The 27,991-nt window shown below is 55.0% G+C and overlaps 3 protein-coding genes across 3 annotated transcripts; 1 reads left to right on the top strand and 2 right to left on the bottom strand.

Moving 5' to 3' along the window:
- Window positions 1-56: 56 nt before the first annotated feature.
- Window positions 57-2,045, top strand: TIGD5 (tigger transposable element derived 5). Its single transcript, XM_006830869.1, has one exon. It carries the CDS (start codon window positions 57-59, stop codon window positions 2,043-2,045), a length of 1,989 nt encoding a protein of 662 aa, XP_006830932.1.
- Window positions 2,046-5,655: 3,610 nt separating this feature from the next.
- PYCRL (pyrroline-5-carboxylate reductase-like) lies at window positions 5,656-8,200 on the bottom strand. The gene is made up of 6 exons (XM_006830744.1): window positions 8,107-8,200; window positions 7,265-7,329; window positions 6,806-6,985; window positions 6,384-6,596; window positions 5,996-6,088; window positions 5,656-5,838 (listed from the first exon to the last, which is right to left on the bottom strand). The coding sequence occupies exons 1-6, from the start codon at window positions 8,198-8,200 to the stop codon at window positions 5,656-5,658; spliced, it is 828 nt and encodes a 275-aa protein (XP_006830807.1).
- A 3,117-nt stretch (window positions 8,201-11,317) lies between these two features.
- On the bottom strand, window positions 11,318-14,356 carry TSTA3 (tissue specific transplantation antigen P35B). The gene is made up of 10 exons (XM_006830745.1): window positions 14,203-14,356; window positions 13,939-14,053; window positions 13,132-13,260; window positions 12,863-12,936; window positions 12,566-12,699; window positions 12,384-12,448; window positions 12,042-12,108; window positions 11,864-11,943; window positions 11,585-11,684; window positions 11,318-11,373 (listed from the first exon to the last, which is right to left on the bottom strand). The coding sequence occupies exons 1-10, from the start codon at window positions 14,346-14,348 to the stop codon at window positions 11,318-11,320; spliced, it is 966 nt and encodes a 321-aa protein (XP_006830808.1). The 5' UTR covers window positions 14,349-14,356.
- Window positions 14,357-27,991: the final 13,635 nt, after the last annotated feature.

Genomic DNA, 27,991 nt, shown 5'->3' on the forward strand with positions numbered 1-27,991 from the left:
GCGGCTGGCGCGTTCGGGCGTATGGCTCCCGCACCCCCGCCGCCACCACCTACACCATGCACCCCATGGGCCCCCCAGCTGTCCTCGGCCCGCGCCCCGCGCCGCGCCGCGCCCGCCGGCCTCCGCCCGCGCGCCCTACCGAGCCGCCACGGGCCCCTGCGCCCTGCATCCCCGCCGGACGCCCGCTGCCCTCCGCTTCGGGGTCGCGGCCGCGCGTGGCTGTGAAGATGGCCTTCCGCAAGGCCTACTCCATCAAGGACAAGCTGCAAGCCATCGAGCGCGTCAAGAGCGGCGAGCGGCAGGCCAGCGTGTGCCGCGATTTCGGTGTGCCTGGTGGCACGCTGCGTGGCTGGCTCAAGGACGAGCCCAAGCTACGCTGGTTCCTGGAGCAGCTGGGCGGCGAGGTGGGCACACAGCGCAAGAAGATGCGGCTGGCCAACGAAGAGGAGATCGACCGCGCTGTGTACGCCTGGTTCCTGGCGTTACGCCAGCACGGCGTGCCGCTGTCGGGGCCGCTCATCCAGGCGCAGGCCGAGGCCTTCGCGCGCCAGATCTACGGCCCCGAGTGCACCTTCAAGGCCAGCCACGGCTGGTTCTGGCGTTGGCAGAAGCGCCACGGCATCTCCAGCCAACGCATCTACGGCGAGGCCGAGCCATCGGCGCCCGCGGCAGTCCCACCACCAGCGCCTGGCCCACCCGTCAAGGAGGAGCCTACGCTGCGGCTGCCCGGGGGCGCGGGGTCCTTCCCAACCCGACCGCCAGCCCCACTGTCCCCCGCCGAAGGAGGCTACGGCGACGAACAGATCTACAACGCCAACGTTACTGGCCTCTACTGGAAGCTGCTCCCGGAACAGGCTGGGCCCCGGAGTCCAGGGGACCCCGGGGGAGGGGGCTGCGGCCGGCGGTGGCGGGGCGACCGGGTGACGGTGCTGCTGGCCGCCAACCTGACGGGCAGTCACAAGCTGAAGCCGCTGATCATTGGACAGCTGCCCGACCCCCCCAGCTTGCGCCATCACAACCAGGACAAGTTCCCCGCCTCGTACCGTTACAGCCCCGACGCTTGGCTCAGCCGCCCTCTCTTGCGTGGTTGGTTCTTTGAGGAATTTGTTCCTGGAGTCAAGCGCTATTTGCGCCGCAGTTGCCTGCAACAGAAGGCCGTGCTGCTCGTGGCTCATCCGCCCGGCCCGAGCTCGGCCACTAGGACGCCAGCCCTGGGCGAGAGCGAGGAGGCCCCCAGGAGGGCCCGACCTGAGCCCCCCGGACCCCCAGAGGAGCTGCAGACACCCGATGGCGCTGTACGCGTGCTGTTCTTGTCGGGGAGCAGCGGTCGCACGCAGATCCCGTCGCCCCTGGAGCAGGGCGTGGTGGCTGCCTTCAAACAGCTGTACAAGCGGGAGCTGCTGCGTCTGGCTGTATCGTGCGCGGGTGGCTCCCCGCTGGACTTCATGCGTAGCTTCATGCTCAAGGACATGCTCTACCTGGCGGGTCTCTCCTGGGACCTGGTGCAGGCGGGCAGCATCGAGCGCTGCTGGCTCCTGGGCCTGCGGGCCGCCTTTGAGCCCCAGCCCAAGGAGACGTGTGAGGGGTCAACCCGCCAGGCAGAGGAAGCGGCGGAGCACAGCCGGGTGCTCAGCGACCTCACCCACCTGGCCGCCCTGGCCTACAAGCGCCTGGCGCCGGAGGAAGTGGCCGCGTGGCTACACCTGGATGACGACTGGGGGCTGCCCGACTGCAGCCGTGAAGAGGCAGGTGCGCGCCCACCACCCTGGCTGGCCTCCGAAGCCCCTGGACCCCAGGCCTGTCGTCTCCAAGGCCTAGGAGTCACAGAGGAGGCAGGGGAGGGGCCTACGGTGATGGAGCGGGGAGGAGCCCCACTTCCCACAGCCTGCGAGGCTATTCGGGGTCTGGAAACCGCTCTGCGGTGGTTGGAGAGCCAGGATCCTCGGGAGGTGGGGCCGCTCAAGTTGGTACAGCTGCGCTCACTCATCAGCATGGCTCGGAGGCTGGGAGGTGTGGAGGGGACCCTACCTGAGGCAGGGGTGTGACCACTGGCCTGAGCGCTCCCCAGCGGCCTCCACCCCCCATGTACTTGAGGGCGTGGGTACTGACAGCCTGTTTTTCCAGGGGTGGAACGAACCCTGCGCGGCTTAGAGCTCCGCTGGTGAAGGGTCTCTCCGCCGCACAGCCCCCAATTGGGAGCAGGGGTTAAAAGGCAGGCCCAGGCTCATCCTGGGAGCACACACGGGCTGACCCACCCCATAAGCAGGGTCGCACCACGATCTCCTGCACTAACAAGCCACAGCACTTAACAGGAGCAGTTTGCTGTGTATCCATCCGCCTGGCCCCCGGGCCGGGTTCCCTATGTGGTGGGACCCCAGACTGTGTCCACAGCTCCCATCATCCCTCACGTGCACTGGACAACCGCAGGCCCGGAGCCTCTGGTGCTACATGTCCCTTCTCACGGTGGTGCCAGCATCTCAGAGGGAAAACATCTCACTTGTTTTTTGTTTATTAAAAAAAAAAAATCCAGTACTTAAAATACTCCTTAGAGGAGTCAAGAGAGCAAGAGTTGGTGGTGGTCTCAGCTGCAGCAGTGACCAGGAGGAGCTGGTACCCTCGGAGGGCTTCTGTCCCCATCCACATGGAAATACCTCACGGCACCCCTCAGCTGTTCCCAAGGCTTGGCCAGTGTCTGGCTTGAGTCCTGGAGCTTAAAGGATAGTAAGAGAGGACCTGGGTCCCCCCAGTCACTACCTACTTTGTCCCTGCTCCTGCTCCAACCTCCCGTCCTCCCCCTTACTCCCCACATAGCCAAGACTGGGTGAACTTAGGGATAGCTATTGGGAAGAGAGGAGAGGAGGGGGTCGGTGGCCCTGGCCAGCGGTGGCTGGGAGCTTGCTGAGAGTATGACTGATTCAGGGGCACTACTACCAGGGTCCCATGGAGCCCACCGCGCCCAGTGATGCTCACTCTGGACTCTCCTGCCCCAGGATGCCCCCTGGGTGTGGTGTCTCACAGAACAGAAGCTGGAGACTGGCAGAGCAGCATCAAGGATGAGCACCCCAAAAAGCACTTTCCACAGGAGTCTGGAAACAAACAGTTCCTTGGAACTGCCTCCATTTAGAAACGTGCGTATATTATGTCCAGGCAGATTTGAGGGGAAGCTTGAGGAATTGGGGAGCAAGAGAAGGGTGATCTGAGCCTGGAGAAGCCCTGGCTAGCTGGGCTCAGGCCCCAGTTCCTGCCTGCCCAGGAACTAACTTAGTGTGGAGACCCTCTTGCTGGCATGGGTAGGCACACCTGAGGCTGAATCTGTTTTCCCACCACCTGGCTCCTGTGTTCTGGACAGGTGTGCCTAGTAAAAGACTGCTCACGAATGTGCTACCAGGTAAACCCCCTCACAAGAGGGCCGAGCCCCTAAAGAGATCTTCACTGTAGAAATGGAGTGAGCCAGGTCCTGGGGCTTGGGCACAATGTGTCTGTCCCCAGCCTTCAGGATACTCTACTCCCCAGCTCAGTTCAGGGTTGCCCCTCGGAAGACAGGCCAAGGCAGGAGGTCCAGTCTGGTGTGCACGTGGTTTCCTAAACAAAGACCACCATAAGTCTGGCCGGCTTCTTCAATCCAGGGTCTTCCAGCTGCGTGGTGGACCACATGCTCTAACCTGACACTTCCCAGCCTGAAATACTGAGGGAGGCGGCTGATGCCTAAAGGTGGAAGCTGCTAGAAGCCCCCTTAGTAGCTACACTGGCTGTCTGCCAAGGGCCAGGCCCAATGCTAGGAACTGCAACGATGTTCCTCCCGAAACCCTCAAACTTGGGGCCTTGACTTCTTGGCAGGAAAGCGGCGCCCTAGCTGAGAGAGGGGTGTCCAAGGGACAAGGCTGGAACCCAAAGGCATGTTCCCTTGAGGGACCGCCGGCTCTTAGGAGTCCAATCTTTACCACCCACGCCTCCCTGCACCTGGTCAGCTGCCCATCCCATGCCCTTTATAATAAAGATTGAACGTGATCAATTTCACCAAGTCAAACCTTGGCTTTTATTACTTTGTAATTGGAGCATCTTCAATCTAAAGTCTTAGTCTTGTCATTTCTGACTCCGTGTTTGGGTCTAGAATGTCTCATTAAGAAAGTCAGGGCAAGATGAGGTATGTTATGTGCCGTGGAGTTGGTTCCAACTCATAGTGACCTTGTACAGGGTTTCCGAGGCTATAATCCTTTACGGGAGCAGAAAGCCTCGTCTTTCTCCCATGGCAGTTTCAAACTGCTGACCTGGAGCCTCACAGCCCGATTTGTAACCACTATGCTACCAGAGCTTTAGATGGGGTATAGAAATAAAAAATTAAAAAATTTTAAAGCTGATTTGTCCATTTCTACCCTGAAAAGTGGTCACTTCAGCCTCAAAAGTACATGGTTAAAGAGGCATCAGTAGAAGGGGGCTGAGCCTGAGGCTTGTTAGAGGCTGCATCCTTGGGAAAGCGGGGAGTCCCCTGTAGTGGTAACCACCTCAGCCCCTGGCAGCGTTACCTGGGGAGTTTCCGAGTGGGCAGAAGGGGCACCTGGAGCCTGGGCTCCAAACTTGGGGTGTAGCAAACACCAGTTGCCCAGAGGGAGGTCAGCTGTGGGGACACCTTGCTGTAGGGGCATGTGTGGTCAAGCAGGAAACTGCCCTGCAAGCCACCCACCCTGAGCAACAAGTGGCTGAGTCCAAGGCCCCAGGCCTCATTCAAATGAAAACAAGCACTCAGATACACATTTTATTAGCTCCCGTTACATGGCATCTCTTTTAGGTCCCCGAGACAGACAGCATCCGTATGCCCATTTTACAGACAGACACCAGGGAGTGGAGGCAGGCCCATGTCAGCCCAAGGACAGAGGGCTGAGGATTGGGGATGGGGTGGGGACTGCAACTGGAGGCAGAGTACTAGGGGAAGAGCCCCACCCTGGAAATGGGAGGTTAGTCTGCCCAGAGTCCAGCAGCTGCCCACAGCACTCTCATGCCCTGGAGGTCCCAAAGAAGAAGTGAGGAGAGGTCTAGCCTAGGGGTGGGGAGGTCCAGGGGAGCCTTGGGGACAGAAGGGCAGCACCCACAAAGTCCTAGGCTTGAAGTGTCACATCTGCCTTTTTGCTCAAGTCCCTGTGGACCATGGGACATGCTGGAGAGCCAGGTAGGCAGAGGCCGGGGTGCAAGGACAATGGAACACTACGACTCCTGACATGGGGGGCCATCGAGGGAGGGGCCACATCGCTTCCAGTATCCCTGATCCAAGGCAGGGCTCTGCGTGGCAGCTCTGCTCTGGGCGGAGCTCCCTGTGCACTCAGCATGCTGAGCGAGGTGGCGGGGAGCTGTGTGGTAGGAAGGACGGGCTTTAGTCTGGCAGGGGCATCTGAGCGAGGGGCTGGGCTCAGGCTCAGACTGCTGTGTGTGCCCACCCTCACCCACCCAATCTTGCAGGGCACCCTACCCTAGAGCCTCTCAGCCCAGAGAGCAGACCCACTAAGAGGGACCGTCACCATGGTATCCCTACAGTGAGCCCCACTACTCTGGGAATCCTGTCCCCTAACTGAGACACCGGTGTACTGTCCTGGGGTCGGGGGACAGAGCAGGACAGGGCAGTTTCAGCACTCTGGACTGCGCAGGGTGGCCCCATTCTGGGCCCTATTTCTTGCTGAGCTCCTTGGCCCGGCTGGTGGCCGCCTCCACAGCACTCATAGTGGCCGCCCGAAGGCCACCTTGCTCCAGGGCGTGGAGCCCATAGATGGTGGTGCCACCGGGCGTGCACACATCTGTCCGCAGCTGGGCAGGATGCCGGGCCTCCTGCAGAAGAAGCTTGGCAGTGCCCTGGGGGGAGCGGCCCTGTGTTGTGACTAGATGCCAGGCAGGTGTCTCTGACTCACCCCCAGCCACCCCCGCCACCCCACCCCCGGCAGGAAATGGATCCTGCCCAGCACCCCTCCCTTTTCCCCCCCCCTCCGCCAGCTTCCTCCACACTGCTCACCAGTAGGGTCTGTGCAGCGATGCGGTGGGCCAGGTCACTAGGCATGCCCATCTTGACAGCACCTTCAGCCAGGGCCTCAGAGAAGGCACACACCTGCAGGCAGACACGGGGGGAGGAGGGTCCTGGATCTGCCCCACCCTGGACATGGCCAAGAGACCTACCAGAGGTCAGAACCTTGGTGTCCTGAAGCCCAAGGTGCAGGGCCAAAACCTGGACAACCATCTTTGGGGCTGACCCGAGGACTGTAAAAGGGATCTTAGGAGGCCTGGGCTTACAGACCGGGGACATACTGGGGAGTTAAGGGTAGCCGACCAGTGCCCTGAGACAGAGCACTCACATGGAAGGACCAGCCTGCTGGGTGGGGGGAGGGGTGGGAGACATCACTCACAAATGCCACGCCACTGCCACTGAGGCCGGTGTGGATGTCCATGTAGGCCTCGGGCACCTCCTCGCACTGCCCACAGGCAGCTAGCAGGCTCTGCAGGAGTTGGGCGTCGCTGCTCCCAGCCCAGCAGCCCCGAGCCAGCACCATAGCCCCCTCCTGAACCACACAGGGCAGGTTGGGCGAGACGCGCAGTACCCGTGCCCTTGGGGGCAGCAGCTGCGGGCAAGGGGCTGGGGTCAGCAGTTGGGCGGGGGCTTCAGACCCCTTCAGGCTCCAGGGTCTGGAGCACCCACCCAACATCCAGGCTCCCTGAAGGACTGGGTACAGGCTGGAGATGGTCTGAGCAGGAGAAGGAGGCCATCAACCAGCAGTGCCTACAGCTGAAGGAAAGGTCCCTCTGCTTCCAACCTCAAGCAGCTGCTTACCTCCTCCAGGGTTCTCAGAGGGACCCCCGCAGCCACAGACACCAAGATCTGTTCATCAGTGATCACAGGGGCCACCTCCACCAGGACAGCTGGCAGAACATGGGGCTTGGTGGCGAAGAAAATGAGGGAGCAGCTCTGCAACACTTCCTGGTTGCTGTGGGTGGTCCGGCAGCCCAGAGCCTACAACACCAGGGCCAGCAAGCAGCTGTGAGCCAGGGAAGCTCCTCGACCACCAGCCTCCTGCATCCTCACAGCCCCCACGAAGCTCTCCTGCTGCAGCTGCTAGCACCACCCCATACCCACGAAGGCTTAGAACCCTCCCACAAACTCCCCTACATAGACTCTGCCTTGGTCTCCGACCGCCATTTCCCCAGCTCACTGCAGAACAAACAACGTAGTCCCGGGCCCAGGGAAACAGCGGAGGAACACGGGAACAGAAGAGCTTGGCTCTCAGCTCACCCGAAAGTGGCAGAGGTTCCTGTCTGTCGGTGCACTGGCCATGACGTGCTGAGCTTTCACCTTTCCTGGGGGAGGAGCAAAGGCCGAGGTGGTGAGGAGGGACAGAGGCAGGAGAAAGGAAAAGAGGGGCTGTCTCTTACTGGGGCGTTTCTCCCTGGCGCACAGGAGCCCAAGGCCCCCGATGGATATGCTTCTTACACCGTTTATTTTCTTCTGTTGTGCAGGCCCTGCCCCTTGCCCCCTGCTGCTGGATAGCCGGGGAGGACCCGGGCCCGGAGCTGGTCTCCTCCTGTAGGCGGTCCAACCGCCCCAGGACCAAACAGCACCCCAGCTGAGGACGTGGCATGGTAGTGCGGAGGCCGAAAAACACCCAAGGAACGTCCAAGGGGGCCAGGTTTCCTGTGGACAGGGGCAATCTGTGTGGGGTAGTCCAAGCTGAGCCTGTGTGTCCCAGCAGGGCCACGGGGCTGGGAGACAGGGTGAGACTTCCGGACCGGCGCCACTAGCGCACAGAACGCGCCGATTATGACCCTGACGGCAGCGAAGTGCTGTCTGCCCTCGGATGCCAGCACCAGGATCAATTCTTAAAGCCGTGGTCTCAATGCATACAACCGTAGGAGGTAGATGGCATTACCCACGTCACAGCTAAGTCACGTGAGACTTTACTAAATCTTGTGGATCCGGTGTGTATCTTACACACGGTGCACGTCTCATTTCAGACCCGCCCCATGGCTAGCACTCCGTAGGCACGCGTGATTCGCGGCTGCTCTCGGGGAGTATACGAGAGTCTCCCTGGGACAGAGGGTACGAGCCCCGGGAAGGGTCATTCCGCCGGCGCCCACCTGCTTGGATGAGGCCCCGCGCGATGGCCTCCGCCATGCGGCCGGCACCCACGAAGCCCACGCTCCACGGGGCTCCGCTGTCCGCAGCCGCCATCTCGCCGTCCAGGTGGATTCCGCCCCAAGCGTCGCTCCTACCAATCGGCTACACCGCCCCGTCCCTTTCCTCGGGAATTGGTTGCACGGATCCCACGCTCCGCCCAATCTCTTCCTGATTTTTGGTCCGCCCTCTGCAGGAGCGCGAAGCCGTGTTCCCCACCCCCCACCAGGCTGCTCATTGGTCTGAAAAGCGTGGTCCCGCCCCTCGCGCCCATTGATTGGGAAAAATCACGGCCAGGTGCCTAGGGTTTCTGGGCTGGTCTCACACCGCCACAGGCATAGGAAAGGCTGGAGGTGTCGGCTAAGGAAACGGTAGGCTGAATACCTGATCCTGAGCACAGCGAGACCGGGCGCCGCGGCTGGACTCGGGTGTGTGCGAGTGGAGCGGAGATCAGTGTGTGCGTACAGGGATGGGCCGGCAGGGTGGGGCCAATCTTAGCCCCTAAGGCAATTCTTCCAGATTGTCTGGCGCAGCCCCTCGCAGGGGTGCTGCACCCTAGAGGTTGCTGATGGCCTTTCAGCACCTAAGCTTTCAAGGAAAGAGTTCTTGAGCTAAGAAGCAGCCGCCCTGCTGAACGCCGACTTCTGTTGGGAGCAAGCTTTTCCCTTTGGCCCCTGGGTAATAGGATGGGCTCACCGTGTCTGGGCCATTTTCCTATATTGTACTGACTCCCCCTGGAATTATAGGGAGAAGGCTGGAGAGACCTCAGTGAGGCCGTGCCCCTAGACTAGAGCAGAACTCTAGAGTGGCAGAGCCCAATGAATAAGGGGTTCTGTCTCTGCTGGCCTTAGAGGAGACCAGGTGCATGGCGGGGACATGTAGAGGCTGATTGTTACTAGATGCCATGGATGGGCCCGACCACCCTCTGTACAAGAGAATGAAAACACTATGCAATCCTCACAATTGTTATGTTTGAGCCCATTGTCGTTACCACGGTGTTAATCCACCTCTTTGGGGGTCTTCCCCTTTTCTGCAAACCCTCTACTGGTCCAACTATGAGGCAGGACTTGTGGCCATCCTGGCTTCTAAGGAGCATTCTGGTTGTACTTCTTCCAAGACACCAGATTTCGTTTGCTCTCCTGAAAGTCTAATACTTTAAATATTCTTCACTAACACTGTAATTCAAATGCATCAGATTTTCTCAAATCTTCCTTATCCATTGCCCAACATCTTTGCTCTTTACCGCTTTAAGGAGGTCTGTTGCAGCAGATTGGCAATGCCTCATTTGGTTTTTTGACTGCTGCTTCCATGAGCATTGATTGTGGGTCCAAGTAAAATGAAATTCCTGACAACTCAAATTGTTGCTCTGTTTATCATTGTTTATCGGTCCAGTTGTGAGGATTTCTGTGTTCTTTACACTGAGTTGCAATCCATCCTGAAGGCTGTAGTTTTTGACCATCAGGAAGTGCTTCAAGTCCTCTTTGTTTTCAGCAAGGTTGTCATCGGCATATCGCAGGTTAAAGGAGCCTTCCTCCAGTTCTGAAGACGCCACTTTCTTCTTCATATGATCCAGCTTCTTGGATTCTTTGCTCAGCATACAGGTTGAATAAGCGTGGTGAAAGGGTACATTACTGACACATCGCTTTCTAGATTCTAAACCATACAGTATCCTCCATTCAGTCTAGCCAATTGTCTCTAAGTCTGTGTACAGGTTCCTCTTGAGCACAGTTGCTCTGGAATTTCCATTGTTTGCAATGTTATCCATAGTTTGTTATGCTCCACATAGGCATTTGGTTATAAAACATAAGTAAACATCTTCCTAGCATTCTCTTTTAGCCAAGATCCATCTGATGTCAGCAATGATATCCCTTGTTCCACATCTTCTAAATTCAGACTGAATTTCTGGCACTTCCCCTCAATGTACTGCTGCAAGTTTGTGAATTATCTTCAGCAAAACATGGCTCGAATGTGCTATGAATGACATTGTTTCATCTTTTCTGTGTTCTGTTGGGTCACCTTTCTATGGTCTGTGTACAAATATGGATCCCTTCCAGTTGTTTGGCCACAAAGCTGTGTTTCAGATTTCACTTTGTTGAAGCATTTCCATTTGCATTCCATGAATTCTCGGAGCCTTCTTTTCCCCCAAACCCTTCGGTGCATTTGGACTTCTCTCATCCCATTGGGCATACAATAACTCCTGAACTAGCTGCACGTCAACCAGTTCTTTTTAGTGCAGTGTCTCTGTATACCTTCCGTCTTCTTTTGATGTTTTCTGCATCATTCAATATTTTCTCCCATAGAATCAAGGCCTGAATTTTTCTTCAGTTCTCTCAGCTTGAGAAAAGTTAAACAAGTTCTTCCCTTATTTTCTAACTCCAAGTCCTAATTGATAGAGGTGATCACTCAATCACCATTAGTACCAGAGATCCATCCACCATCCTTGGGCTCCCAGATTATCGGCCGAAACTCCGACCAGCCCCTTCCCCGAAAATCCTCAGAATTTAGCCTCTCTCGCCTCAAGCCAGCCAGGTCTACACATGGCCACACGTGAAGATGGGTTATGACCACAGCCAAGACCGTCTCCCATGAGCCCTCTCTCTCAGCCCGGCAGCCACTTTGCTCACCCGTCTGCTCTGCACCCCTCCCCAGCCTGCCTGCAGCCCTCAGCACAAGCAACCTCACAGTCTCCATTTTCCTATCAAGCACCAGGTGGCTCCCTTTCCCCGCAAGTCCAGAGCGGACCCTTAGCAACTCTCAGGAGTTATGTATGGGGCAGGCACAGGGGGCTGGGGGACGCCTGGCTTGCAGCATCAGGGACTGCTAGCCCAGAGCTGTGAAAATGCACTTTATTGCTCCCAGGCAACAGGAGGGCAGGGTCAGAAGTAGACAGACCAGCAACCTGCCAGAGTGAGATGCCGGGTCCCTGACCGGTAGACGTTGGTTTCCCTGAGGATGGACGTGCGTGTGTGGTACTGTTGGACAGCTGCTGGGAGACAGCGCGCAGAAGGCGTTTGTGGGCTCAGCTTGCTGGGCAGGACCTAAGCTCCTGGAGAGGTCAGAGGGTGTTTGCCTCGGGGGCCTGGTACAAAGCCGCTGTCGCCCTGCCCACTGCACCACTTCCGGGCCTGGGGAGGCGCTGCTGCTGCCCCGCCCACCGGGGCACCGCCCGCCGAGTCACTTCCGGGCCTGCTCATAGTTGTCCGTGAACCAGGTGCAAGTCTCCTTCACAGCTGTGGGAGGGGAGGGAGACAGGGTAAGCTTTACTGGAGGAGAAGGAGGTGGGGGACTCAGGGGTGTCTCCCCTCACATCCCCACAGCCCGAACCTCAGGGTCCTCACCTCCCTGGCTCTGACCAGGCATTCTCATGGGTACCCACCCCTGAGATCGGCAAGCTGAGGCCTGGGAAGATTCACGAGAACACACAGAGAGCGGGGGCCTTACCCTGCTTGAAAGGAGTGAACTTGAAGTTCGGCAGATAGGCCCGCAGCTTGCAATTACTGGCTGTCTTCTTAAACTGTCCATCCGATTTGGTTGTATCAAACTGGGTGTCTGGTCAAGGCCATTGCGGAAGCAGCACCCATCCCCCTCACTCCACCTCAGCCCTGGAGTCACCAGGACCTTGTGGCCTCTCCCCCAGGGTGATCCCACCCCTCCCCTCCACTGGGCAGTCTCCATGCACGGACCTCACTAGGCTTCACTTCCAAAGGAGCCAAAGGATACGATGACCTCCCCATGGAAGTCCATGGCTTCCGCTATAGCCTCAGCCGCCTGCTTTATTGAGACCTCATCCTCCTCGCCCACTGCAGGAGGGAGGAGTCCGAGACCAGCTCAGCCCCGCCCCCACCCCTCTGGTGGTCCGCCTCCCTACCCCCACCCCTCAGCAGGACAGGGTGGGCACCTGAGAGGATGATGGGCTCCACCTCACTGTACTCTCGGAGGACCCAAAGGAAGAGCCGAGCCAGGTCCTGGGGGCCAGAAAGAGCACGGTCAGAGGCCACTGCCTAAAAGCCCACGCTGGGTTTCCTCTGGGTGGCCCGCAGCCAGCCCACATGACACTGACCAAGACTTCTGTCTGAGCTCAGAGCTGTATGGTGATGCCCGGGCCTTCAGGGACCCAGGGATGATGAGGATGGCTCTGGAGCTCAGCCCAGCCCTTTACCCCATGCCAAGCAAGCCAAGGGACTGCAAGCTATCTTCCTGCTGAGGGCAAGGAAGTGGGTCAGACAAGAGGGACACAAACCAGTGAGTAGATGAACTGCCTCCGAGGTTTCCCCGTACCCCACACTGTCAGCGCCGAACCGCTGCCTGCAGATGAGGGAAGGGCAGGTGTCTGAGGGGCCAATGTGTCTGGCACTCCCACCTCCACCAAGCTCCAGGAACCTCAATCTCATGCAAACTCCATGTGCACCAGCGAGCACTCACACTTGGCCAGGTGCACCTTGTGGATGAGGCCGGGCAGCACATGGCCATCCTCAATGTTGAAGTTGTCGTGGGGCCCAAAGACATTGGTGGGAATGACTGCAGTGAAGGTCCGTCCGTGCTGTTGGAAGTAGGCCCTGCAGAGAGGCACAATAGCCTGTACGTCCCACCCCACCCACCTCTGGCCTTTTACACACCGGCAACCAGAAGGGGACGTAAGACAGCGCAGGGGAGACCCAGCTGGTCCCATCCAACCCAGTGTAGAGCCCTCACCCCTCCGTAGGGCGGGCACCAGAGCACCTGTTCTGGACGTCAATCATCCTCTTGGCGTATGAGTAGCCAAAGTTGCTGCTGTGAGGGGGGCCGCTGTGGATCTAGGGAGGGGCAGGACACACACTGAGCTCATCGCTTCCTGGAGCTGCTACTCAGACCCCACCCTGCAAGGCTACAGCTACTTCCTGGCTTGCCCACAGGGGAGATCCCACCCCTGTATTACTTCAGGGTGTCGGGGGAGAACCCCTCCTATAGGTCAGACCCCACCCAGTAAGGCTAACATCACTTCCACTCACCATGGTCTCATCAATAGGGTAGGTGGTCTTGTCAGGGAAGATGCAGGTGGACAGGCAGGAGACCACCTTGAGGGTGCCCACTTCAAAGGCTGCATGCAGAACGTTGTCATTGATGTGAATGTTTTTCCTCTGCAGGGATGGAGCAGGTGGGTCAGGCCCCTCCCACAGCATCCTAGCCCTCACCATCTCCTCTGGGGACAGAGGTCAGGGCACACCCTAACCCGCAGACAGGGGCAGTGCCCAAGTTGTACATCATAACTCCTTCCCATTATGAAGCCTCCCATCCTAACCTCCCAGAAACAACTGGCTCCTCTCCTGTCATTCTCCACCGCCTGTCCCACCCCCATCAGGCCGCAGACAGCCAGCACCCAGGAGGATCACACCCCTCTCAGCCCAGGGTAAAGCCCCACCTGCAGGTGCTGCAGAGAACATTTAATGAAGGGACGGGGTCCAAGGGCCCCTCCTTCCCTTCTTGCCCCACTCCTGCCCGTGGGCCTAGTACCAGAGCAAGCTGGGCCACCTTGATCCTGGTTCACTGGAAGTGGACTAGCAGTCCTGGGAGCCTGCGTGTCTGGAGGTCAAGGGCTCAAGATGCAGAAAAACCGGGCAGGCAGCCAATGCCAGCCTCTCTCAGGCCCCATCCCACCCGGTCAGCTCCCTGGATTTCCTCACTGGGGCCTTCAGGTGTTGACTCTCTGGAACGTCTATCTAGGGTTCACCGTGAACCTGTGCGTCTGGGAAGCGACCAGGGAGTTCCAAACCCAGGCTCCTGGCTCCCAGTGTTCACTGGGTTGCCTCTTCACTCACCCAAAAGTCCAAATTGTACTTGATGTTCCGGAACAGGCCCCCCACCATTGCGGCTAGATGGATGACGTGTGTGGGCCGGACCTTCTCAAACAGGGCCCGCGTCTGCGCTGCATCCCTGGGGAAGCGGGACAGACAGTGGCTGCTTCAGGGCTTATGGGAAGTAGTGGGCGGAGGCTAGATGGGAACTCACGGAGGTGGCGGATATGGTTTATCAACTGGGAAGTTTGGCAGTCTGGGTGGGGGCTCAAGAATGGGCTCACTCACGTGAGGTCTGCATCCTTGGAGGAGACAAACACCCAGTCCTCTCCGGGCAGGCCCGCCCCATCTGCCACCACCTGCTGAATGGCTCTGCCCACCAGCCCGGAGCCCCCTGTCACTAAGATCCGCATGGATCTCCCGGGTTCCCCCATGTCCGCTGCACCTGTAGGACCCAACGGTGTGAGTTACAAGCCATCATGCTCACATTGTCTCAGCCCCGATCCCCTCGGAGGCTGGTGCAGTCTCACCTGAGCCCTGCCGCACCTGCCCTGCAACCCAGACAGCTGCGTTCGGTGCCAGGAGCGTCTCCAGCCACGTCTCCAGCCACTCGCGGGTCCAGGTAGAGGGGGCGGAACTGGGCACTCCTCCCGCGGCACGCTGGGAAATGGAGTCATTAAAGCGCGGCCGACTGTCTCCCGTGCACTTCTGGGAAATGTAGTCTGAGCGTCCGGCATCCTGGGAAATTTCATTCTCACCTACTCTGGTAGCGTAGTGGTTACAAATCGGGCTGCGAACAGCAAGGTCAGCAGTTCGAAACTACCAGCTGTTCCGCGGGAGAAACATGAGGCTTTCTGCTCCCTAAAGATCGGAAACCCTGTACAGGGTCGCTGTGAGTCGGAACTGACTCCACGGCACATAGCCACCACTAGTGAGCTCTCTCGTAGCGTAGTGGTTACGAATCAGGCTGTGAGCCTCAAGGTCAGCAGTTCGAAACTACCAGTGGTTCCGCGGGAGAAAGATGAGGCTTTCTGCTCCCATAAAGATTTACAGCCTCGGAAACCCTGTTCAGGGTCGCTATGGGTCAGAACCGACTTGACGGCACTTAACAACAACAAGTGTGTCTCCAAGTGAAGTTGGCCCAGGATCGGGCAGTGTTTCGTTCTGCTGTGCATAAGGTCGCTATGAGTGGGCACCTACTCGTCGTCGTCGTCCCATGTTCCTCCCAGTCCCATGTGCCCCCCCCATACTTTCTGGGGCGGCATAACCTGGGGCAAAAGCTGGGAGTCCTTGACCAGACCATCGTGGTCTGAACCTCTCTACCGGAGAAAAGAATGAAGCACAAAATCAGTTCCTTGCTGCTCTGCAACAAAATCAGTCCCCAGCTGCTCTGCAACAAAATCAGTCCCCAGCTGTTCTGCAACAAAATCAGTCCCCAGCTGCTCTGCAACAAAATCAGTCCCCAGCTGTTCTGCGACAAAGCTCCCACCTGCAGCTGGTGCCTGCTGATTTGGGTCACACACGCTGACATCACTTGGGCTTGGGCTTGCATCCACAGGATTCAGGCTTGGAATAAGTCCCCATTTGGGGGCTTACTGGTGACCTCTAGGAGCGGCCCGGTAGGTGGGTGCGTGGCGCTAGCAGGTTTCCAAAAGCAAGTAAAAGCATGGAAGCCTCTTAAGGCTTAGAAACCTTGATGTCACTGCCACCACGATCTATTGACAAAGGCTCACTCTTTGGGTAAATAGTTCCGGTATCTTGATTGCTCAAACATGCAATCAAGATATATTGATATTAACTGATGATTGGAACACAAAAGTTGAAAACAAAGAGGAAGGATGAGTCATTGGAAAATATGGCCTCTGTAATATAAACAATGCTGGAGATGGCATGATAGAATTTTGCAGGACCAATGACTTCTTCATTGCAAATACCTTTCATAGACAATTTGGACCTCACCAAATGGAATACACATCTTTGGAAAGGGATGTTGGGAAAGCTCCATATCATTAGCCAAAACAAGACCAGGGGAAGACTGTCGAACAGACCATCAATTGCTCATGTGCAAGTTCAGGTTGATACTGAAGAAAGTTAAAACAAGTCTGATGTTAAACATATCCCACCTGGATTTAGAGATCATCTCAAGAACAGATTTGATGAATTAGACACTAAAGACCGAAGACCAGAGAGTTATGGGATGACATCAAGAACATCATACAGGAAGAGAGCAAAAGGTCATTAAGAAGATAAGAAAGAAGGAAAAGACCAAAATGGATGTCAGAAGAGACTCTGAAACTTGCTCTCCAGCATAGAGAAGCTAAAGCAAATGGAAGAAGTGAGGAGGTAAAAGCTGAATAAAAAATTTCAAAAGGCAGCTTAAGAAAACAAGCTTAAATATTATAATGAAATGTGCAAAGACCTGGAGTTAGAAAACCAAAAGGGAAGAACACACTCAGCAGTTCTCAAGCTGAAGCAACTAAAGAAAAAATTCAAGCCTCCACTTGAAATATTGAAGGATTCTATGGGTAAAATATTGAAAAGAAGATGGAAGAGAGTCACTGTAGAAAAAGAAATGGTCCATTTCAAGAAGTAGCATGTGATCAAGAGCCAATGATACTGAAGGAGGAAGTTCAAGGCACACTGAAGACACTGGCAAAGAACAAGGCACCGGGAATTGATGGAATACAAATAGATAACTTCCAGCAAATTAGTGGCATTTACTCATCTATGCCAAGAAATTTGGAAGACAGCTACTTTAACTGACTGGAAGAGATTCATTCCAGAGACAGGTGATCCAACGGAATGTGAAAATCATTGGAAAATATCACTAATATCTCATGCAAGTAATGTTTTGCTAAAGATAAAGTTGCAAACGTACATTGACAGGGAGCTGTCAGAAGGTCAAGCCGCGCTGCATTCAGACGAGAAACCTTTGAACTAGGGATATCATTGCTGATGTCAGATGGATCCTAACTGAAAGCAGAAAATACCAGAATGATGTTTACCTGTACTTTATTGATTACACAAAGACTTTGTGCGGATCATGATAAGCTATGGATAACACAATTAAGTGCTCATGAAGAACCTGTACATAGATCAAGAGGCAGTTGTTTGAACAGAACACAGAACACTGACTGACTGGGTGGTTTACAATTAGGAAAGGTGTGTGACAAGGTTGTATTCTCTCACCATACTTATTCAACCTGTATCCTGAGCAAATAATTTGAGAAGCTGGATTATATGAAGAAAAACATGGCATCAGGGTTGGAGGAAGACTAATTAACAATCTGCAATATGCAGATGATACAACCTTGCTCGTTGAAAGCAAAGAGGACTTAAAATACTTATTGATGAAGATTAAATACCACAGTCTTCAGTATGGGTTGTACCTCAATGAAAAGAAAACAAAAATCCTTACTACTGGACCAATAAATAACATCAAGATAAATGGAGAAAATAATGAAATTGTCAAAGACTTCTTTTTGCTTGGATCAACCATCAACACTCATGGAAGCAGCAGTCAAGAAATCAAATGATGTATTGCATTAGGCACATCTACTGCACAAGACCTCTTTGAAGTGTTCAAGAGCAAAGATGTCAGTTTGAGGACTAAGGTGCACCTGACCCAAGCCATGGCATCTTCAATGATTTCATATGCACGTGAAAGCTGGACAGTGTAGAAGAATGATGTGTTTCAGTTATGGTGTTGGAGGAGACTATTTAAAGTACCATGGACCACCAAAAGAGCAAACAAATCTGTGTTGAAATAGTTCAGCCAAAATGCTTCTTAGAAATCAGGATGGCCAGACTGCATCTCTCACACTTCGGACATATTATCAGGAGGGACCAATCCCTGGAGAAGGACATCATGCTTGTGATATCCATAAAGTGGACGGTCAGAGGAAAAGAGGAAGACCCCCAATGAGATGGACTGGCACAGTGGCAGCTGCAATGGGCTCAAGTGCAGCCATGGTTGTGAGGTTGGGACAGGACCAGGCAGTGTTTCGATCTGTTGTACATGAGTTGGTACCAACTCCACAGCACCTAACAACAACAACAACAATCTTGATGGGAGGAACTGTGGTGTGGTGTGGTAGAGAATAAAAAATTAGGGTCCATTTTCCTTTTTGGTGGTTAAAATACTTAAAACAACATTCACCAATTCAAGACTTTTATGCGTAAGTGGGAGCTTCAAAAAGTTGATTGAAAAACGGAATGCAAAGATTGAAGCCTTCTCGTACAAGTCAGTGACATTAATGACATTTGTCATGTTGTGCAGCCATCACCAGCAATGTCGGCACATTTCCCATCACCACTAACAACTCTGCTTCCTCACCAGCGACTGGAATTGGGGTGGGCTTTGTAGTCCCCGTACCACAGGGATCTCTGCTAACAAGGCATGGCTGCTTGTTTGTGACTGGAGGGGAGCTGTGGGGACCATTGACTCCGGGCATCAATCTGTGCTGAGTCCAGAGGAGGAGTAGAGTCACACCCCACAGGAGGTGGGTAGTGGGGTTCCAGCAGGACTGAGGAGGAGGCTGTGGCGGGGAAAGCTCCCTACCTCCACTCCTCCCCTCGCCCAAACACCACCTTCCCAAGATTCTCTCCATAAATGTACATGACCTTAGTTCCCGCCCTTCATGAATTCAGTCAACATTATGAACCCCGACTGTCTGCCAAACACACCTGCCTCTGGGTTCTAAGTGTCTCTGCTCACACATCTGCACCATCTGGGAGCTAGGCAGCGTCATGTCCATTTACGGATGAGGGACTCGAGATGACATCCCAAAGTCACACAGCTTGGCAGTGACAGAGCTTCAGTGGCTCCCTGCTGTTGGTTTGTATCCCTCCCCCAAGAGTCCAGTTGAAGTCCTAATACTGGAAAGTGTGAGTTTGTTTGGGAATAAGGGTTTTCCTTTGTTACGTTAACTGCAGTGATACCCAGAGAAAGAGGGGCTTGCTAGAGCCTCCCCACTCTAGGTCCTCTGTGGCCCAAAGGCCAGAGCAGTTTGCCTCACAGCCAAGGTCTGGGCCGGAACCTCTCTCATTCTGATCTCAATGTGAACTGAATGCGCCACAGTACACTCAACAAAGCCACCCATTGTTTGCTCAAAGGTGGACTATGTTGTTGTTGTTAGGTGCCATCGAGTCGGTACCGACCCATAGCGACCTTATGCCCAGCAGAATGAAACACTGCCCAGTCCTGGGCCAACCTCACTACTGTTGCCACACTTGAGCCCATTGACGCTGCCACTTTGCCAATCCATCTCACTGGGGGGTCCTCCTCTTTTTCTCTGACCCTCCACCTTACCACACATGATAGCCTTCACCAGCGACCCTACCCTAATCCTAGTGCAACCCCTACCCTAATCCTGTTGTGAAGTCGAGTCGTTCCACCTCATAGCGATCCAGTATAGGGTTTCTGAAGAGCAGCTGGTGGGTTTGAACCACTGACCTTGTGGTTCGCAGTCCAGTGCTGACCCTACAGAACCAACTCCACGAGTCCTACCCTAACTCTAATAAGGAGAACACAGAATAAAAATTCAGAATTCAAGAGCAAACCGACAAAAGAAATGAAAAATGAGAAACCATAGAAAACCAGCAAGTAGCGATCCAGATGAACGCTAAGATCTCAGAAACAGGTAACCCTTTGAGCGGTCAGAGAAGCGGGACTAAGTCAGTGGAAAGCTGGACTGGTGGGCCTGAAGACAGACCCCTCACTGCTTCCACTGGAGGAGTAATCAGATAAAACAACTCTAACAGAACACAAAACCCTAGGCCTAGCCTAGCCTAGTAATCAGATAAAACAGAACACAAAACCCTAGGCCTAGCCTAGCCTAGTAATCAGATAAAACAGAACACAAAACCCTAGGCCTAGCCTAGACCTAGCCATGGTGTTCTGTTGTTAAGTGTGGTAGTCCTAACTATAACCCTAACTCCGTACTCATCCCCCACCCTGTAAAGAAACAGTGAAGTCCTACTTTATACTTGTTGTTAAGTGCCGTCAAGTCAGGAGGGAGGGAGGTTGGTTTCTGCTAAAGATGAGCAAGTTCCAAGTTCATGGGTCAGATGTCAGGCTGAAGCCTAGGCTTCTGCCATCAGAGGCGAATGAAGCTAAGATCACCAGGGAAGATGGCCTGCTGCTGACCACTCCCAGGATTGTCAGCAGGCCACTGGCTTGAGGCCAAAGACAATGAGTCAGATGCAGGATCCAAATCCAGCAAAAAGCCAGCCATCTATTCCACAGCATCCATATATGTGAACAGCTCACACTTCTAAGGAAACCTTCGGATCATCACATGTGAACTGTGGAACTGAAACAACAGAGCTCCTTGAGAACTCCGAATTTCTACGCCCAGCAGAGCTCCCCTGGCCTTGAGGCAGATAGGGCAGAAACAAGCCTCACAGGTGGTGTTTACTGTATGGGATTGTTATTTGAACTCCTGAGGTCACACTTACTTTGTTATTGTTATCTAGTGTTCCTGTGAGCTCACTAATCCACTATTTTTGCTTCTGTACTCCCTGCTTCAGCAAATTCCTTTAGATGAGCCCCTAGCCCCTGAGCCAAGAACTTAGCTTATATAAACAAGCAGCTATTTCCCTACTGCACAGCAGGCCTGGGAGAAGTCATTATCTCCTGCCATCTGGCTATAGATGTCTGCTGTGCCAAAAAAATTCTCTAAATTGGACATTATAGTGGTCATCATATTTCTTTGGGATTCGAACCTGTAACAGAACCACTGAGAATCCTGGCCCAGCCAAGTTGGGACAAAACCTTAAGTATCACAGTGTTTCATTAACGAATAAGGCACAACTCAGGATCAGAGTCAGGAAGCATGTAGGCCAAATCTCCCTTCTTCAGTGCGGTCCTCCTCTCGGCCTTCTGAGGATGGGCCTCCCCGCTAGCCTGCCACGGGGCCCCCTCTGGACTGTGGCTGTCTTCAGCGTTACAACCCCCGGGTCTTGTTACAGTTGTTAGGATGTTCCTTGCCTCCTCGCTTTCTGCTTTTACACTGGTCTCTTCTTCCTTCCTTCTTTGCCCTGCTCCTTCACTTCTGGCTTGTTACCTTCTTAGAGACCTCTGTGGGGTTAGCTGCACAGAAACCCAACTCCTTGTCAATTTCTAGGTATGACTCCTCCAGGAGTGGGAGCCACAAAGGGAGCCTGTAAGTAGGCCTCAGAAACTTAATTTGCATAGAAGGCTAACGTCACTTCATTTGCCTAGTACACTGACCATCCCTGCAAGTTGCAGCCCAGGGCCAGACAGACTACAGGTGTCAAACCGGGTTGGTAACCTCTTACCCAGGAAATGTAGCAAAGTCTTTGGGGTAGAAAAGAAGGACAAACGTAACTCCTCAGGGCTTAGGGAATCATTTCGCCAACTGTTTCCAAAGAACTATGAGAAATAGCTCTTGGGGCGATCCATCCTCAGGACTAAGGGGAATCTTAGGGGTAGCAGGCTAGCATAACAAAAGGAGCTCAGGGGAGGAGAGAAGACTAGTTTGACCAGCTAGAAATTAAAAAAAATAAGAATATACCCATCAAGGAAATAGGGGAAGTTCATGGGGAGGGTGGGAAACTAATTTTAAATGAGAATGCTCTCAACAATGACTGTTTGGGGCCTTTTGACTTTGGGGGCAGGTTGTAAATGCCATATAGCCAGTAAAAGGGGACTGGAAGAGGGGCTTTTTCGTCACAGGAGCATAAAACTGAGAGCCGGCCATGCCTAGCATCTGCCCATGTCTACTGGATTGCGTGCCCAATTTTGCAAAATCGAATGAAAAAACTCTCACTCTTTCTAAAATGAGTACAGATTGGATTGCTTGAGCCTTTATCAGTATGGAGAACCAAAGTCAGAGCTCATATAAAGGAAACTCTTTTACCACAGAAAATTCCTAATCAAGAACTTGACACTGAATGTGGGGGCACAGAGGGGAGGCCACCTCCAGCTCTTACGTCATCATTTGTCATGTCTCCTATAGAAAACAACCTTACTCTGCAAACGTACTTCCTATGGAAGAATCAGCTGAAAACAAACGGAAGGGAAATGCATACTTTTAAGTCCCCATGTTGCCTGACTTACGGGAAAAGTCTGTATACACCCATGTCAGAAGCAGCAGGCCACATGAAACAAGCTCCAGACCCTCTCAGCAAGTTAGCCCTGAAAAGGAGACATCCCAACCAGAGACTAGAATTCGGTGCCCTTCTGTAGATGGCAGATACCCTAGGCAGAGCTACGGGAACCGTAAAGCAGCGCACACATAGCCTCCCTCTCACCAACTCTCACAGCTGCTGAGCCCTGGCCTGGGTGTCAGGAGCAGTGAGCCTGCAGGGAGGCCACCAGCACCTGCGGGCAAGTCCATCAACCAGACACCTTGTACCCTGGAGGGAGCAGTGACACTTCCAAACCCCAAGGATAGCAACTCCAGACACAAGTTTGACATTCTGGCCCAGTATCACTGTCCAGGGACCCCAGGTCACTGTAGGTCAGGGGTCCACGTTCATAGCAAATGAAGTGATGGTGCGGAAGCTGGGAATCTGCCCACCTCCACACAAGTGTTGGTGAACAGCCAGCCCATGGGGGTTTGAACCTCATGATGCGGGACAGCGTGGACCAGGTGTTGTCTCTCCCCATGACCTGCTTGCTGCCGGTCCTGCCAAGCCTAAACCATTTAGAGCAGGCCCTTTACAGAAAACACTTGCCAATCCTGGCTCTAAGGCATTCAACTTGCTTTTCAGATAAACATTTTCTATCCCTGCTGCTTAACACTGAACAGTTGAAATGTGACAAGCGCAACTGATACACGGAGCCCAACGTTTTATTTATTTATAGGCAAATCGCCACAGGTGCCCAGTGGCTCCCGTGTTGGAGAATACAGCTCTAGGAATCCCCTGCGGTCCTTTACAAGGAGCAGGACGAGAAGACGCTAGAGTCTGGGCACTGGGCTGGTTAAGTTCCATCGGAGTCGGTTCCCACCCATAGCGACCCTGTATTGGATTTTTGAGGATCAGCTAGTGAGCTTGAACTGCCGACCTTGTAGTTCAAGCTGACTTTGAAGTCCAGCCTATTAACCCATCCATAGCCACACCAGGACTCCTGTGGGTGGTGGTGTTGTTAAGGGCCGACCCGTAGCGATCCTGTATAGGGTTTCCGAGGAGTGAACTGCCGACCTTGTGGCTCAAGCCAACTTTGCAGTCCATAGGACCACACCAGGATTCCAGTGGGTAAAGAGGGATTAAACAGAATGTTCACGGCCCGGCGCAGAAAACAGCTCCAAACACACAGACGGGAGCACGGGGCTAGGACAACGGGGACGGTGCCATCGGTCAGCCCCATCATGAAACAACTGCAGAGCTCTGCAGAGCCTGGAGTCCTGAGACCAGGTGGTGTGGGGGTCTACAGCCATTAAGACCTCACAAAAGCCCATTTCCTCCACAGCCAGCCCATTGCAAGCCCCACGCCCTCCCAAGACCCTCATACAAACCCTCAGCCTATGCAAGAGGATGCTTACCTGGGGTAGGAGTCCTGTGGGCTGATGCGCCAGACGGCAAAGTTGTATGAACTTCAAGGTCGGTGGTTCAAGCTCACCAGCTGCTCCTTGGAAACCTTATACAGGGTCGCTATGGGTCGGAACCAACTCGACGGCACTTAACAACAACTGGCGGAAACGGGGCAATTGAAACATAAGGAAAATAGACATTTAAGAGTTATGGCGGTTGGTGTCAAAACAGCTGCACTCAAAAGTCTCCCTCACCTGTATTAATAGTTCACCAGAAATACAGTCGTTTGCAGTGATTTAAGCTTTAGATGAAAAAGCGGTTTGTAGCTTTTCAATGGTGTTTGGGGGCGCTGCAGGAGCAAACGTTTCCAGTCCCGTCTACTGTTTCATCTCCCAGGGGTTGTTTCCCGCTCCCCACCTCTGGGGACCCACTCCAGGCTGGGAACCCGCCTTTGCCAGAGCGCGGCACTCGGGAACGCCCCCTTCCTTTCCGACGCGCGCGCCTCTCCGCCCTGAGGCGCGAGCGCCCTCTCGCGGCCATTCCCGCAAGGACGTCACCACCACCTCCTTCACCCCACCCCCGCGTCCCTGCGACCGGAACTCCGCGCCACAGAGAGGAGTCCGGTCTCCAGATCTCCTAGAGCGGCGCCGGAAGTCCTCCGGGCGGGGCCTGGCGCACTTCCGACCGCGGCGCGCGGGCGGCCTGCGGGCTTTGTCGGCGGGATTACCTGGCCGGCGTCCGGCCTCTCCCGCCGCTCGGCCAGCGGCGCCGGGCCCGCGCCATCTATCACCGCTGGGCGCCGGGTGAGTGGCGCGTTGCGGGCTGGGAGCGGGTGTGGGCAGCGCCTTCGCCGCGGGCCCCGGCGGCCGGGTCGGGGCAGAGGGGGCCGAGAAGCTCCGCAGCGTCTGGGCTTCGTGAGCTGTCCCCCGAACAGCGATCACGGCTGCGCCCCTAGCCATCTCTGCCCAGGGAGCTCTACCTGCGGCCATTGTGGGGCCTCCCTTAGGAACGTCACGGAGTAAACAAGTTCCGTTCGGCCGGTGCTTTTCCCTGGGTCCCTAGCGCGTCCACCTTAACCCCCGCGCCCGCATCCCCAGCCCTCCCAGCCCCGTTGAGGGGGCCTACCCCAGCTAGCCGTGCTGGTGGGAGGCCTCAGGTGCGCGCCGCTGCAGCCGGGAGGGATCCCCCAGGTGATGCTGGGAAGGTGTTGTGTAGGGTTTCCGAGGAGCTGCTGGTGAGCTTGCGCTGTGATACACAGCGATCGGGAGCATCCTAGACGTGGGCCTGCGGGCGAATCCGCAACTCCGTCCTGAAGAGCCCCTGTGGGTGCCTTGTCAAGGATACCGGCCCCAGCAGAGCCCTGGGGAGCCCTGGGTGGAGGTGGGCTTTGAGCTCGGCCGTTCGTCCGCACAGCTGGTGTTGCGTCATCACCCGGCTTTCTCCTGAGCTTAGACCCAGGGAAAGAGAAAAGCCCTTGTCCTTTGCCCACCTACGGTCGGATTGATGCTTCCTATCCAGAGAAGTGGGACTTTTAGCCCTGTTACAGCCTTGGAAACCCTGTGCGCGGTCACTGTGAGTCGGAACCGACTCCATGGTCCTTGACAACAACAACATGCGCAACCATCTGGCAGTGTCGGGGATATCCTGGGGGAGACAGACGTCGTGGGGCCCCGTTGCCCCATTGCTTCACACGCCTGTAAACCTGGCTCCAGCCTGTCCTGGAAGCGCGGCGGAGGGGCCTAGAGATGATCCGCAGAGAGGGCGGTGCGGGGAAGGCGAACACTTCATTCGTTTTGTCATTGGGTGCTATCCCAGGGAACTGCGAACGCCTCTAAAGTGCTAGATTGCTAACCGAAAGAATGGAAATGTGAGTTCTCAGAAGCAAGGCCTGGCGATTTTCAGAAAAAGCAACATTGCAACCTTTATGGAGCACAGGTCCTTTGTGACACACGCAGCTAGTGTGGCCCAGAGGATGCAAGGCAGGAGCTACAGAGCGCAGGGTCTTCACTTTATTGGGGGTCTGCGGCTTCTCTCCGGGTGTGTAGATCCCGCTATCACCTGAAGCTGCCACCTCTGTGTCGTAGTCACTTAGTCCCAAGGCACAGCTTCAGACCAAGAAGGCATTTGTCCCTGGGGACCATGGTAGCTCTCCGACTGGCCGTGGACTTGGCCATCACCTCCAGGGAGTCAGGTACACACCGGAAGACCCTGTGCGTGCTCTGTAGTGGCAGGAGGTGGGGACTGCTGTTTTGAGAGGGCAGCCCGCATGGGGCCGTGTGGTGGGGTGCTCCATGTGCTCAGGGCCAGAGTGAAGTGAGCCATTGGTGGGCGTGGGGTGGAAGGCCACCTCAGAGACCTGGGTACTTTCCTGGGTGGAGCTGCCAGCGTTCAGACTAGGTGACGGAGGAGCAGAGCAAGAGGTGTCAGGTGGGAGGTGGGGGCGCTGACAGGGAGCAGCTCCTGGAACTTTGCGGAGGGGCCGAGATTTGGGGTTATTCATTCCAAACAGATCTACATGGCCTCGGCGTGACGTCAGCTGGGGAGCAGTTCTCTGTTGTTGAGGGAGGAGGCAGGAGTGGATCGGGGCAAGTTTCCAATGCCACTCCCAGAAGTTGGGGTTTTGCCCTTTAGCCGTTGGTGGTGTGGACGAGTCTCCCACACAGGGAGGTCAGTCTGATTCCTTCCGGGCACTGGCCTTGACATCCAGTCACAGAAGCTCAGCGAGGAGATGGCTTCAGGACCGCTGGCAGTGGGGAGCCCAGAGGAGGAGGTGGACGGAGGGAGACTTGGCGGCCTTCGGGGGCTCCTGAGGAGATGCTCCCTATGCTCCCAGAGGCGGATTGTGGGGAGTCAATCCAGTACAGCGTCTCATCAGCATGTGCCCATGACCCTCAGCCCCTCGGGACCTCGGAGAAACCCACATGAATGGCAGCACCGCCAGGAGCAGAGGCACTGGTGTGTCTCCTGCAAGGCCACATCCCTTGACCAGCGTGGACACTGAAGTGGAGCTTCCAGGGCCTGAATCCGGGTACACCAGCTACTGGCATGGTGCCCCTTCCAGGCCTAGCTCCCGCTTGGTTTCCTCTCTCAGGCTCAGCTGTGTATTTAAGCAGTTGTATGTGACCTTCCGGACTCCTGGGGTGGCACTATAGGATCAGCACTGGAGTGTGAACCATAAGATTGGCAGTTCAAATCCACCAGCTGTTCCTTGGAAACTATACAGGGTCACTGTGAGTCGAAACAACTGCAGCAACACGACATTTCATCCTGCAAACCCTGTTGGCTTAGCCCGCTATGTCTGGGACCAGAAAACCTGGCCTCCTTTTACTCCCTTTTACTCCCTATTTCATTCAGGTTTCTGTAAAGGAAAAGTCTCCATCCAGCTTTACTTGAATTCACGGAAGGAAAACCAAGCTAAGCAGATGCTGAAGGGCTGTGGTTTCCCAGATCAGTGTTTCTTCAAAGCGAGATAAATACCATTTTCAAAACTTTCTGAAGTTCAAAAAGCTTATAAAACCCTCCCGAGGGTGTGATTAATAAATGTGCTAACACACGTATTTGGGCGTAGCCTGTTTCCAGGTTGTGTAAGAATCACTTTTAAAAGAAAAATCAGAATTTATTACTGAGTCCCAAAGCAGAACAACAGCCCAATCCTCCTCCTATGTATTTATTTACTTTTAATAAAAAGAACCAAGTTTAAGATACAGTGGAACCTGTGAGAGCCGGAACTCAAGCTGTTTTCTGCCTTTGCCAGGCCACACTTCTCTATCTCTTGTTTTAGCAGAGACGGTTTGCGTTTTCCTTCCCTGACAGGTGTCTGCCTTACATGTGGAGTGCAGCTTTTGCAGGTGGTTGTTATCATTGGAGTCCCAGCCAATCACTAAGACACTGTCCTGTAAAAGTGACAGCTGGCACTTCAAAAGGGAGCCCAGCTTCCGGGGGGAGTGTGGTCTGAGGACCGAAGCTTGCTCCTGAGGTTGCGGAGAGGATTAAATGAGACGCCCATCTCCGTGGCTCAGCCCTGTGCCAGGCTCCAGGAACCAGTGCCTTCTGCCAAGGTTTGGACGACCGAGTCGGAGGACTAAGGCGTGTGAACAGCAAACTGTCACCTCATTCCTGGTGACGGCCAAGTGGAAGCAAGCATGGACTTCTCAGGATGGGTGGCAGCTTCCAGACCTGCTATCAGCGGTGCCCACTGATGCCGCAGGACTCTCCCTCTGGACCTGCCCCAGGCTGTTTGTGGCCTGGGGAACAGAGGACTATCGGCTGGAGCAGTCCAGCTGTGCATGGCCAGTCCTCCCAGTCACCATCCTGCTTACACTTCGGGGAGACTCCTCATGGAACCAAACGGGTAGCAGTGTCCCCCAGCCCCTGACAGAGCAGCCACTCAGGAAGTGGACAGGCTCTGGCGGGGCTGCGGAGTAGATTTTCAGTTTGAAAAATCCTATGTACCTACGGAAACACACACGCTCTGTATGAGAAAAGGTCCAGATGTGTGTCAGTGAAGCCGTGGACTGCGTGTTGCTTGCCAGGGGCTTTCCTGGTTCTATGTTTGCATTTCTTCGGTCACTTGAGA

Source organism: Chrysochloris asiatica, unplaced genomic scaffold, assembly GCF_000296735.1.
Source record: "Chrysochloris asiatica unplaced genomic scaffold, ChrAsi1.0 scaffold00001, whole genome shotgun sequence".
Taxonomy (NCBI): Eukaryota; Metazoa; Chordata; class Mammalia; order Afrosoricida; family Chrysochloridae; genus Chrysochloris; species Chrysochloris asiatica.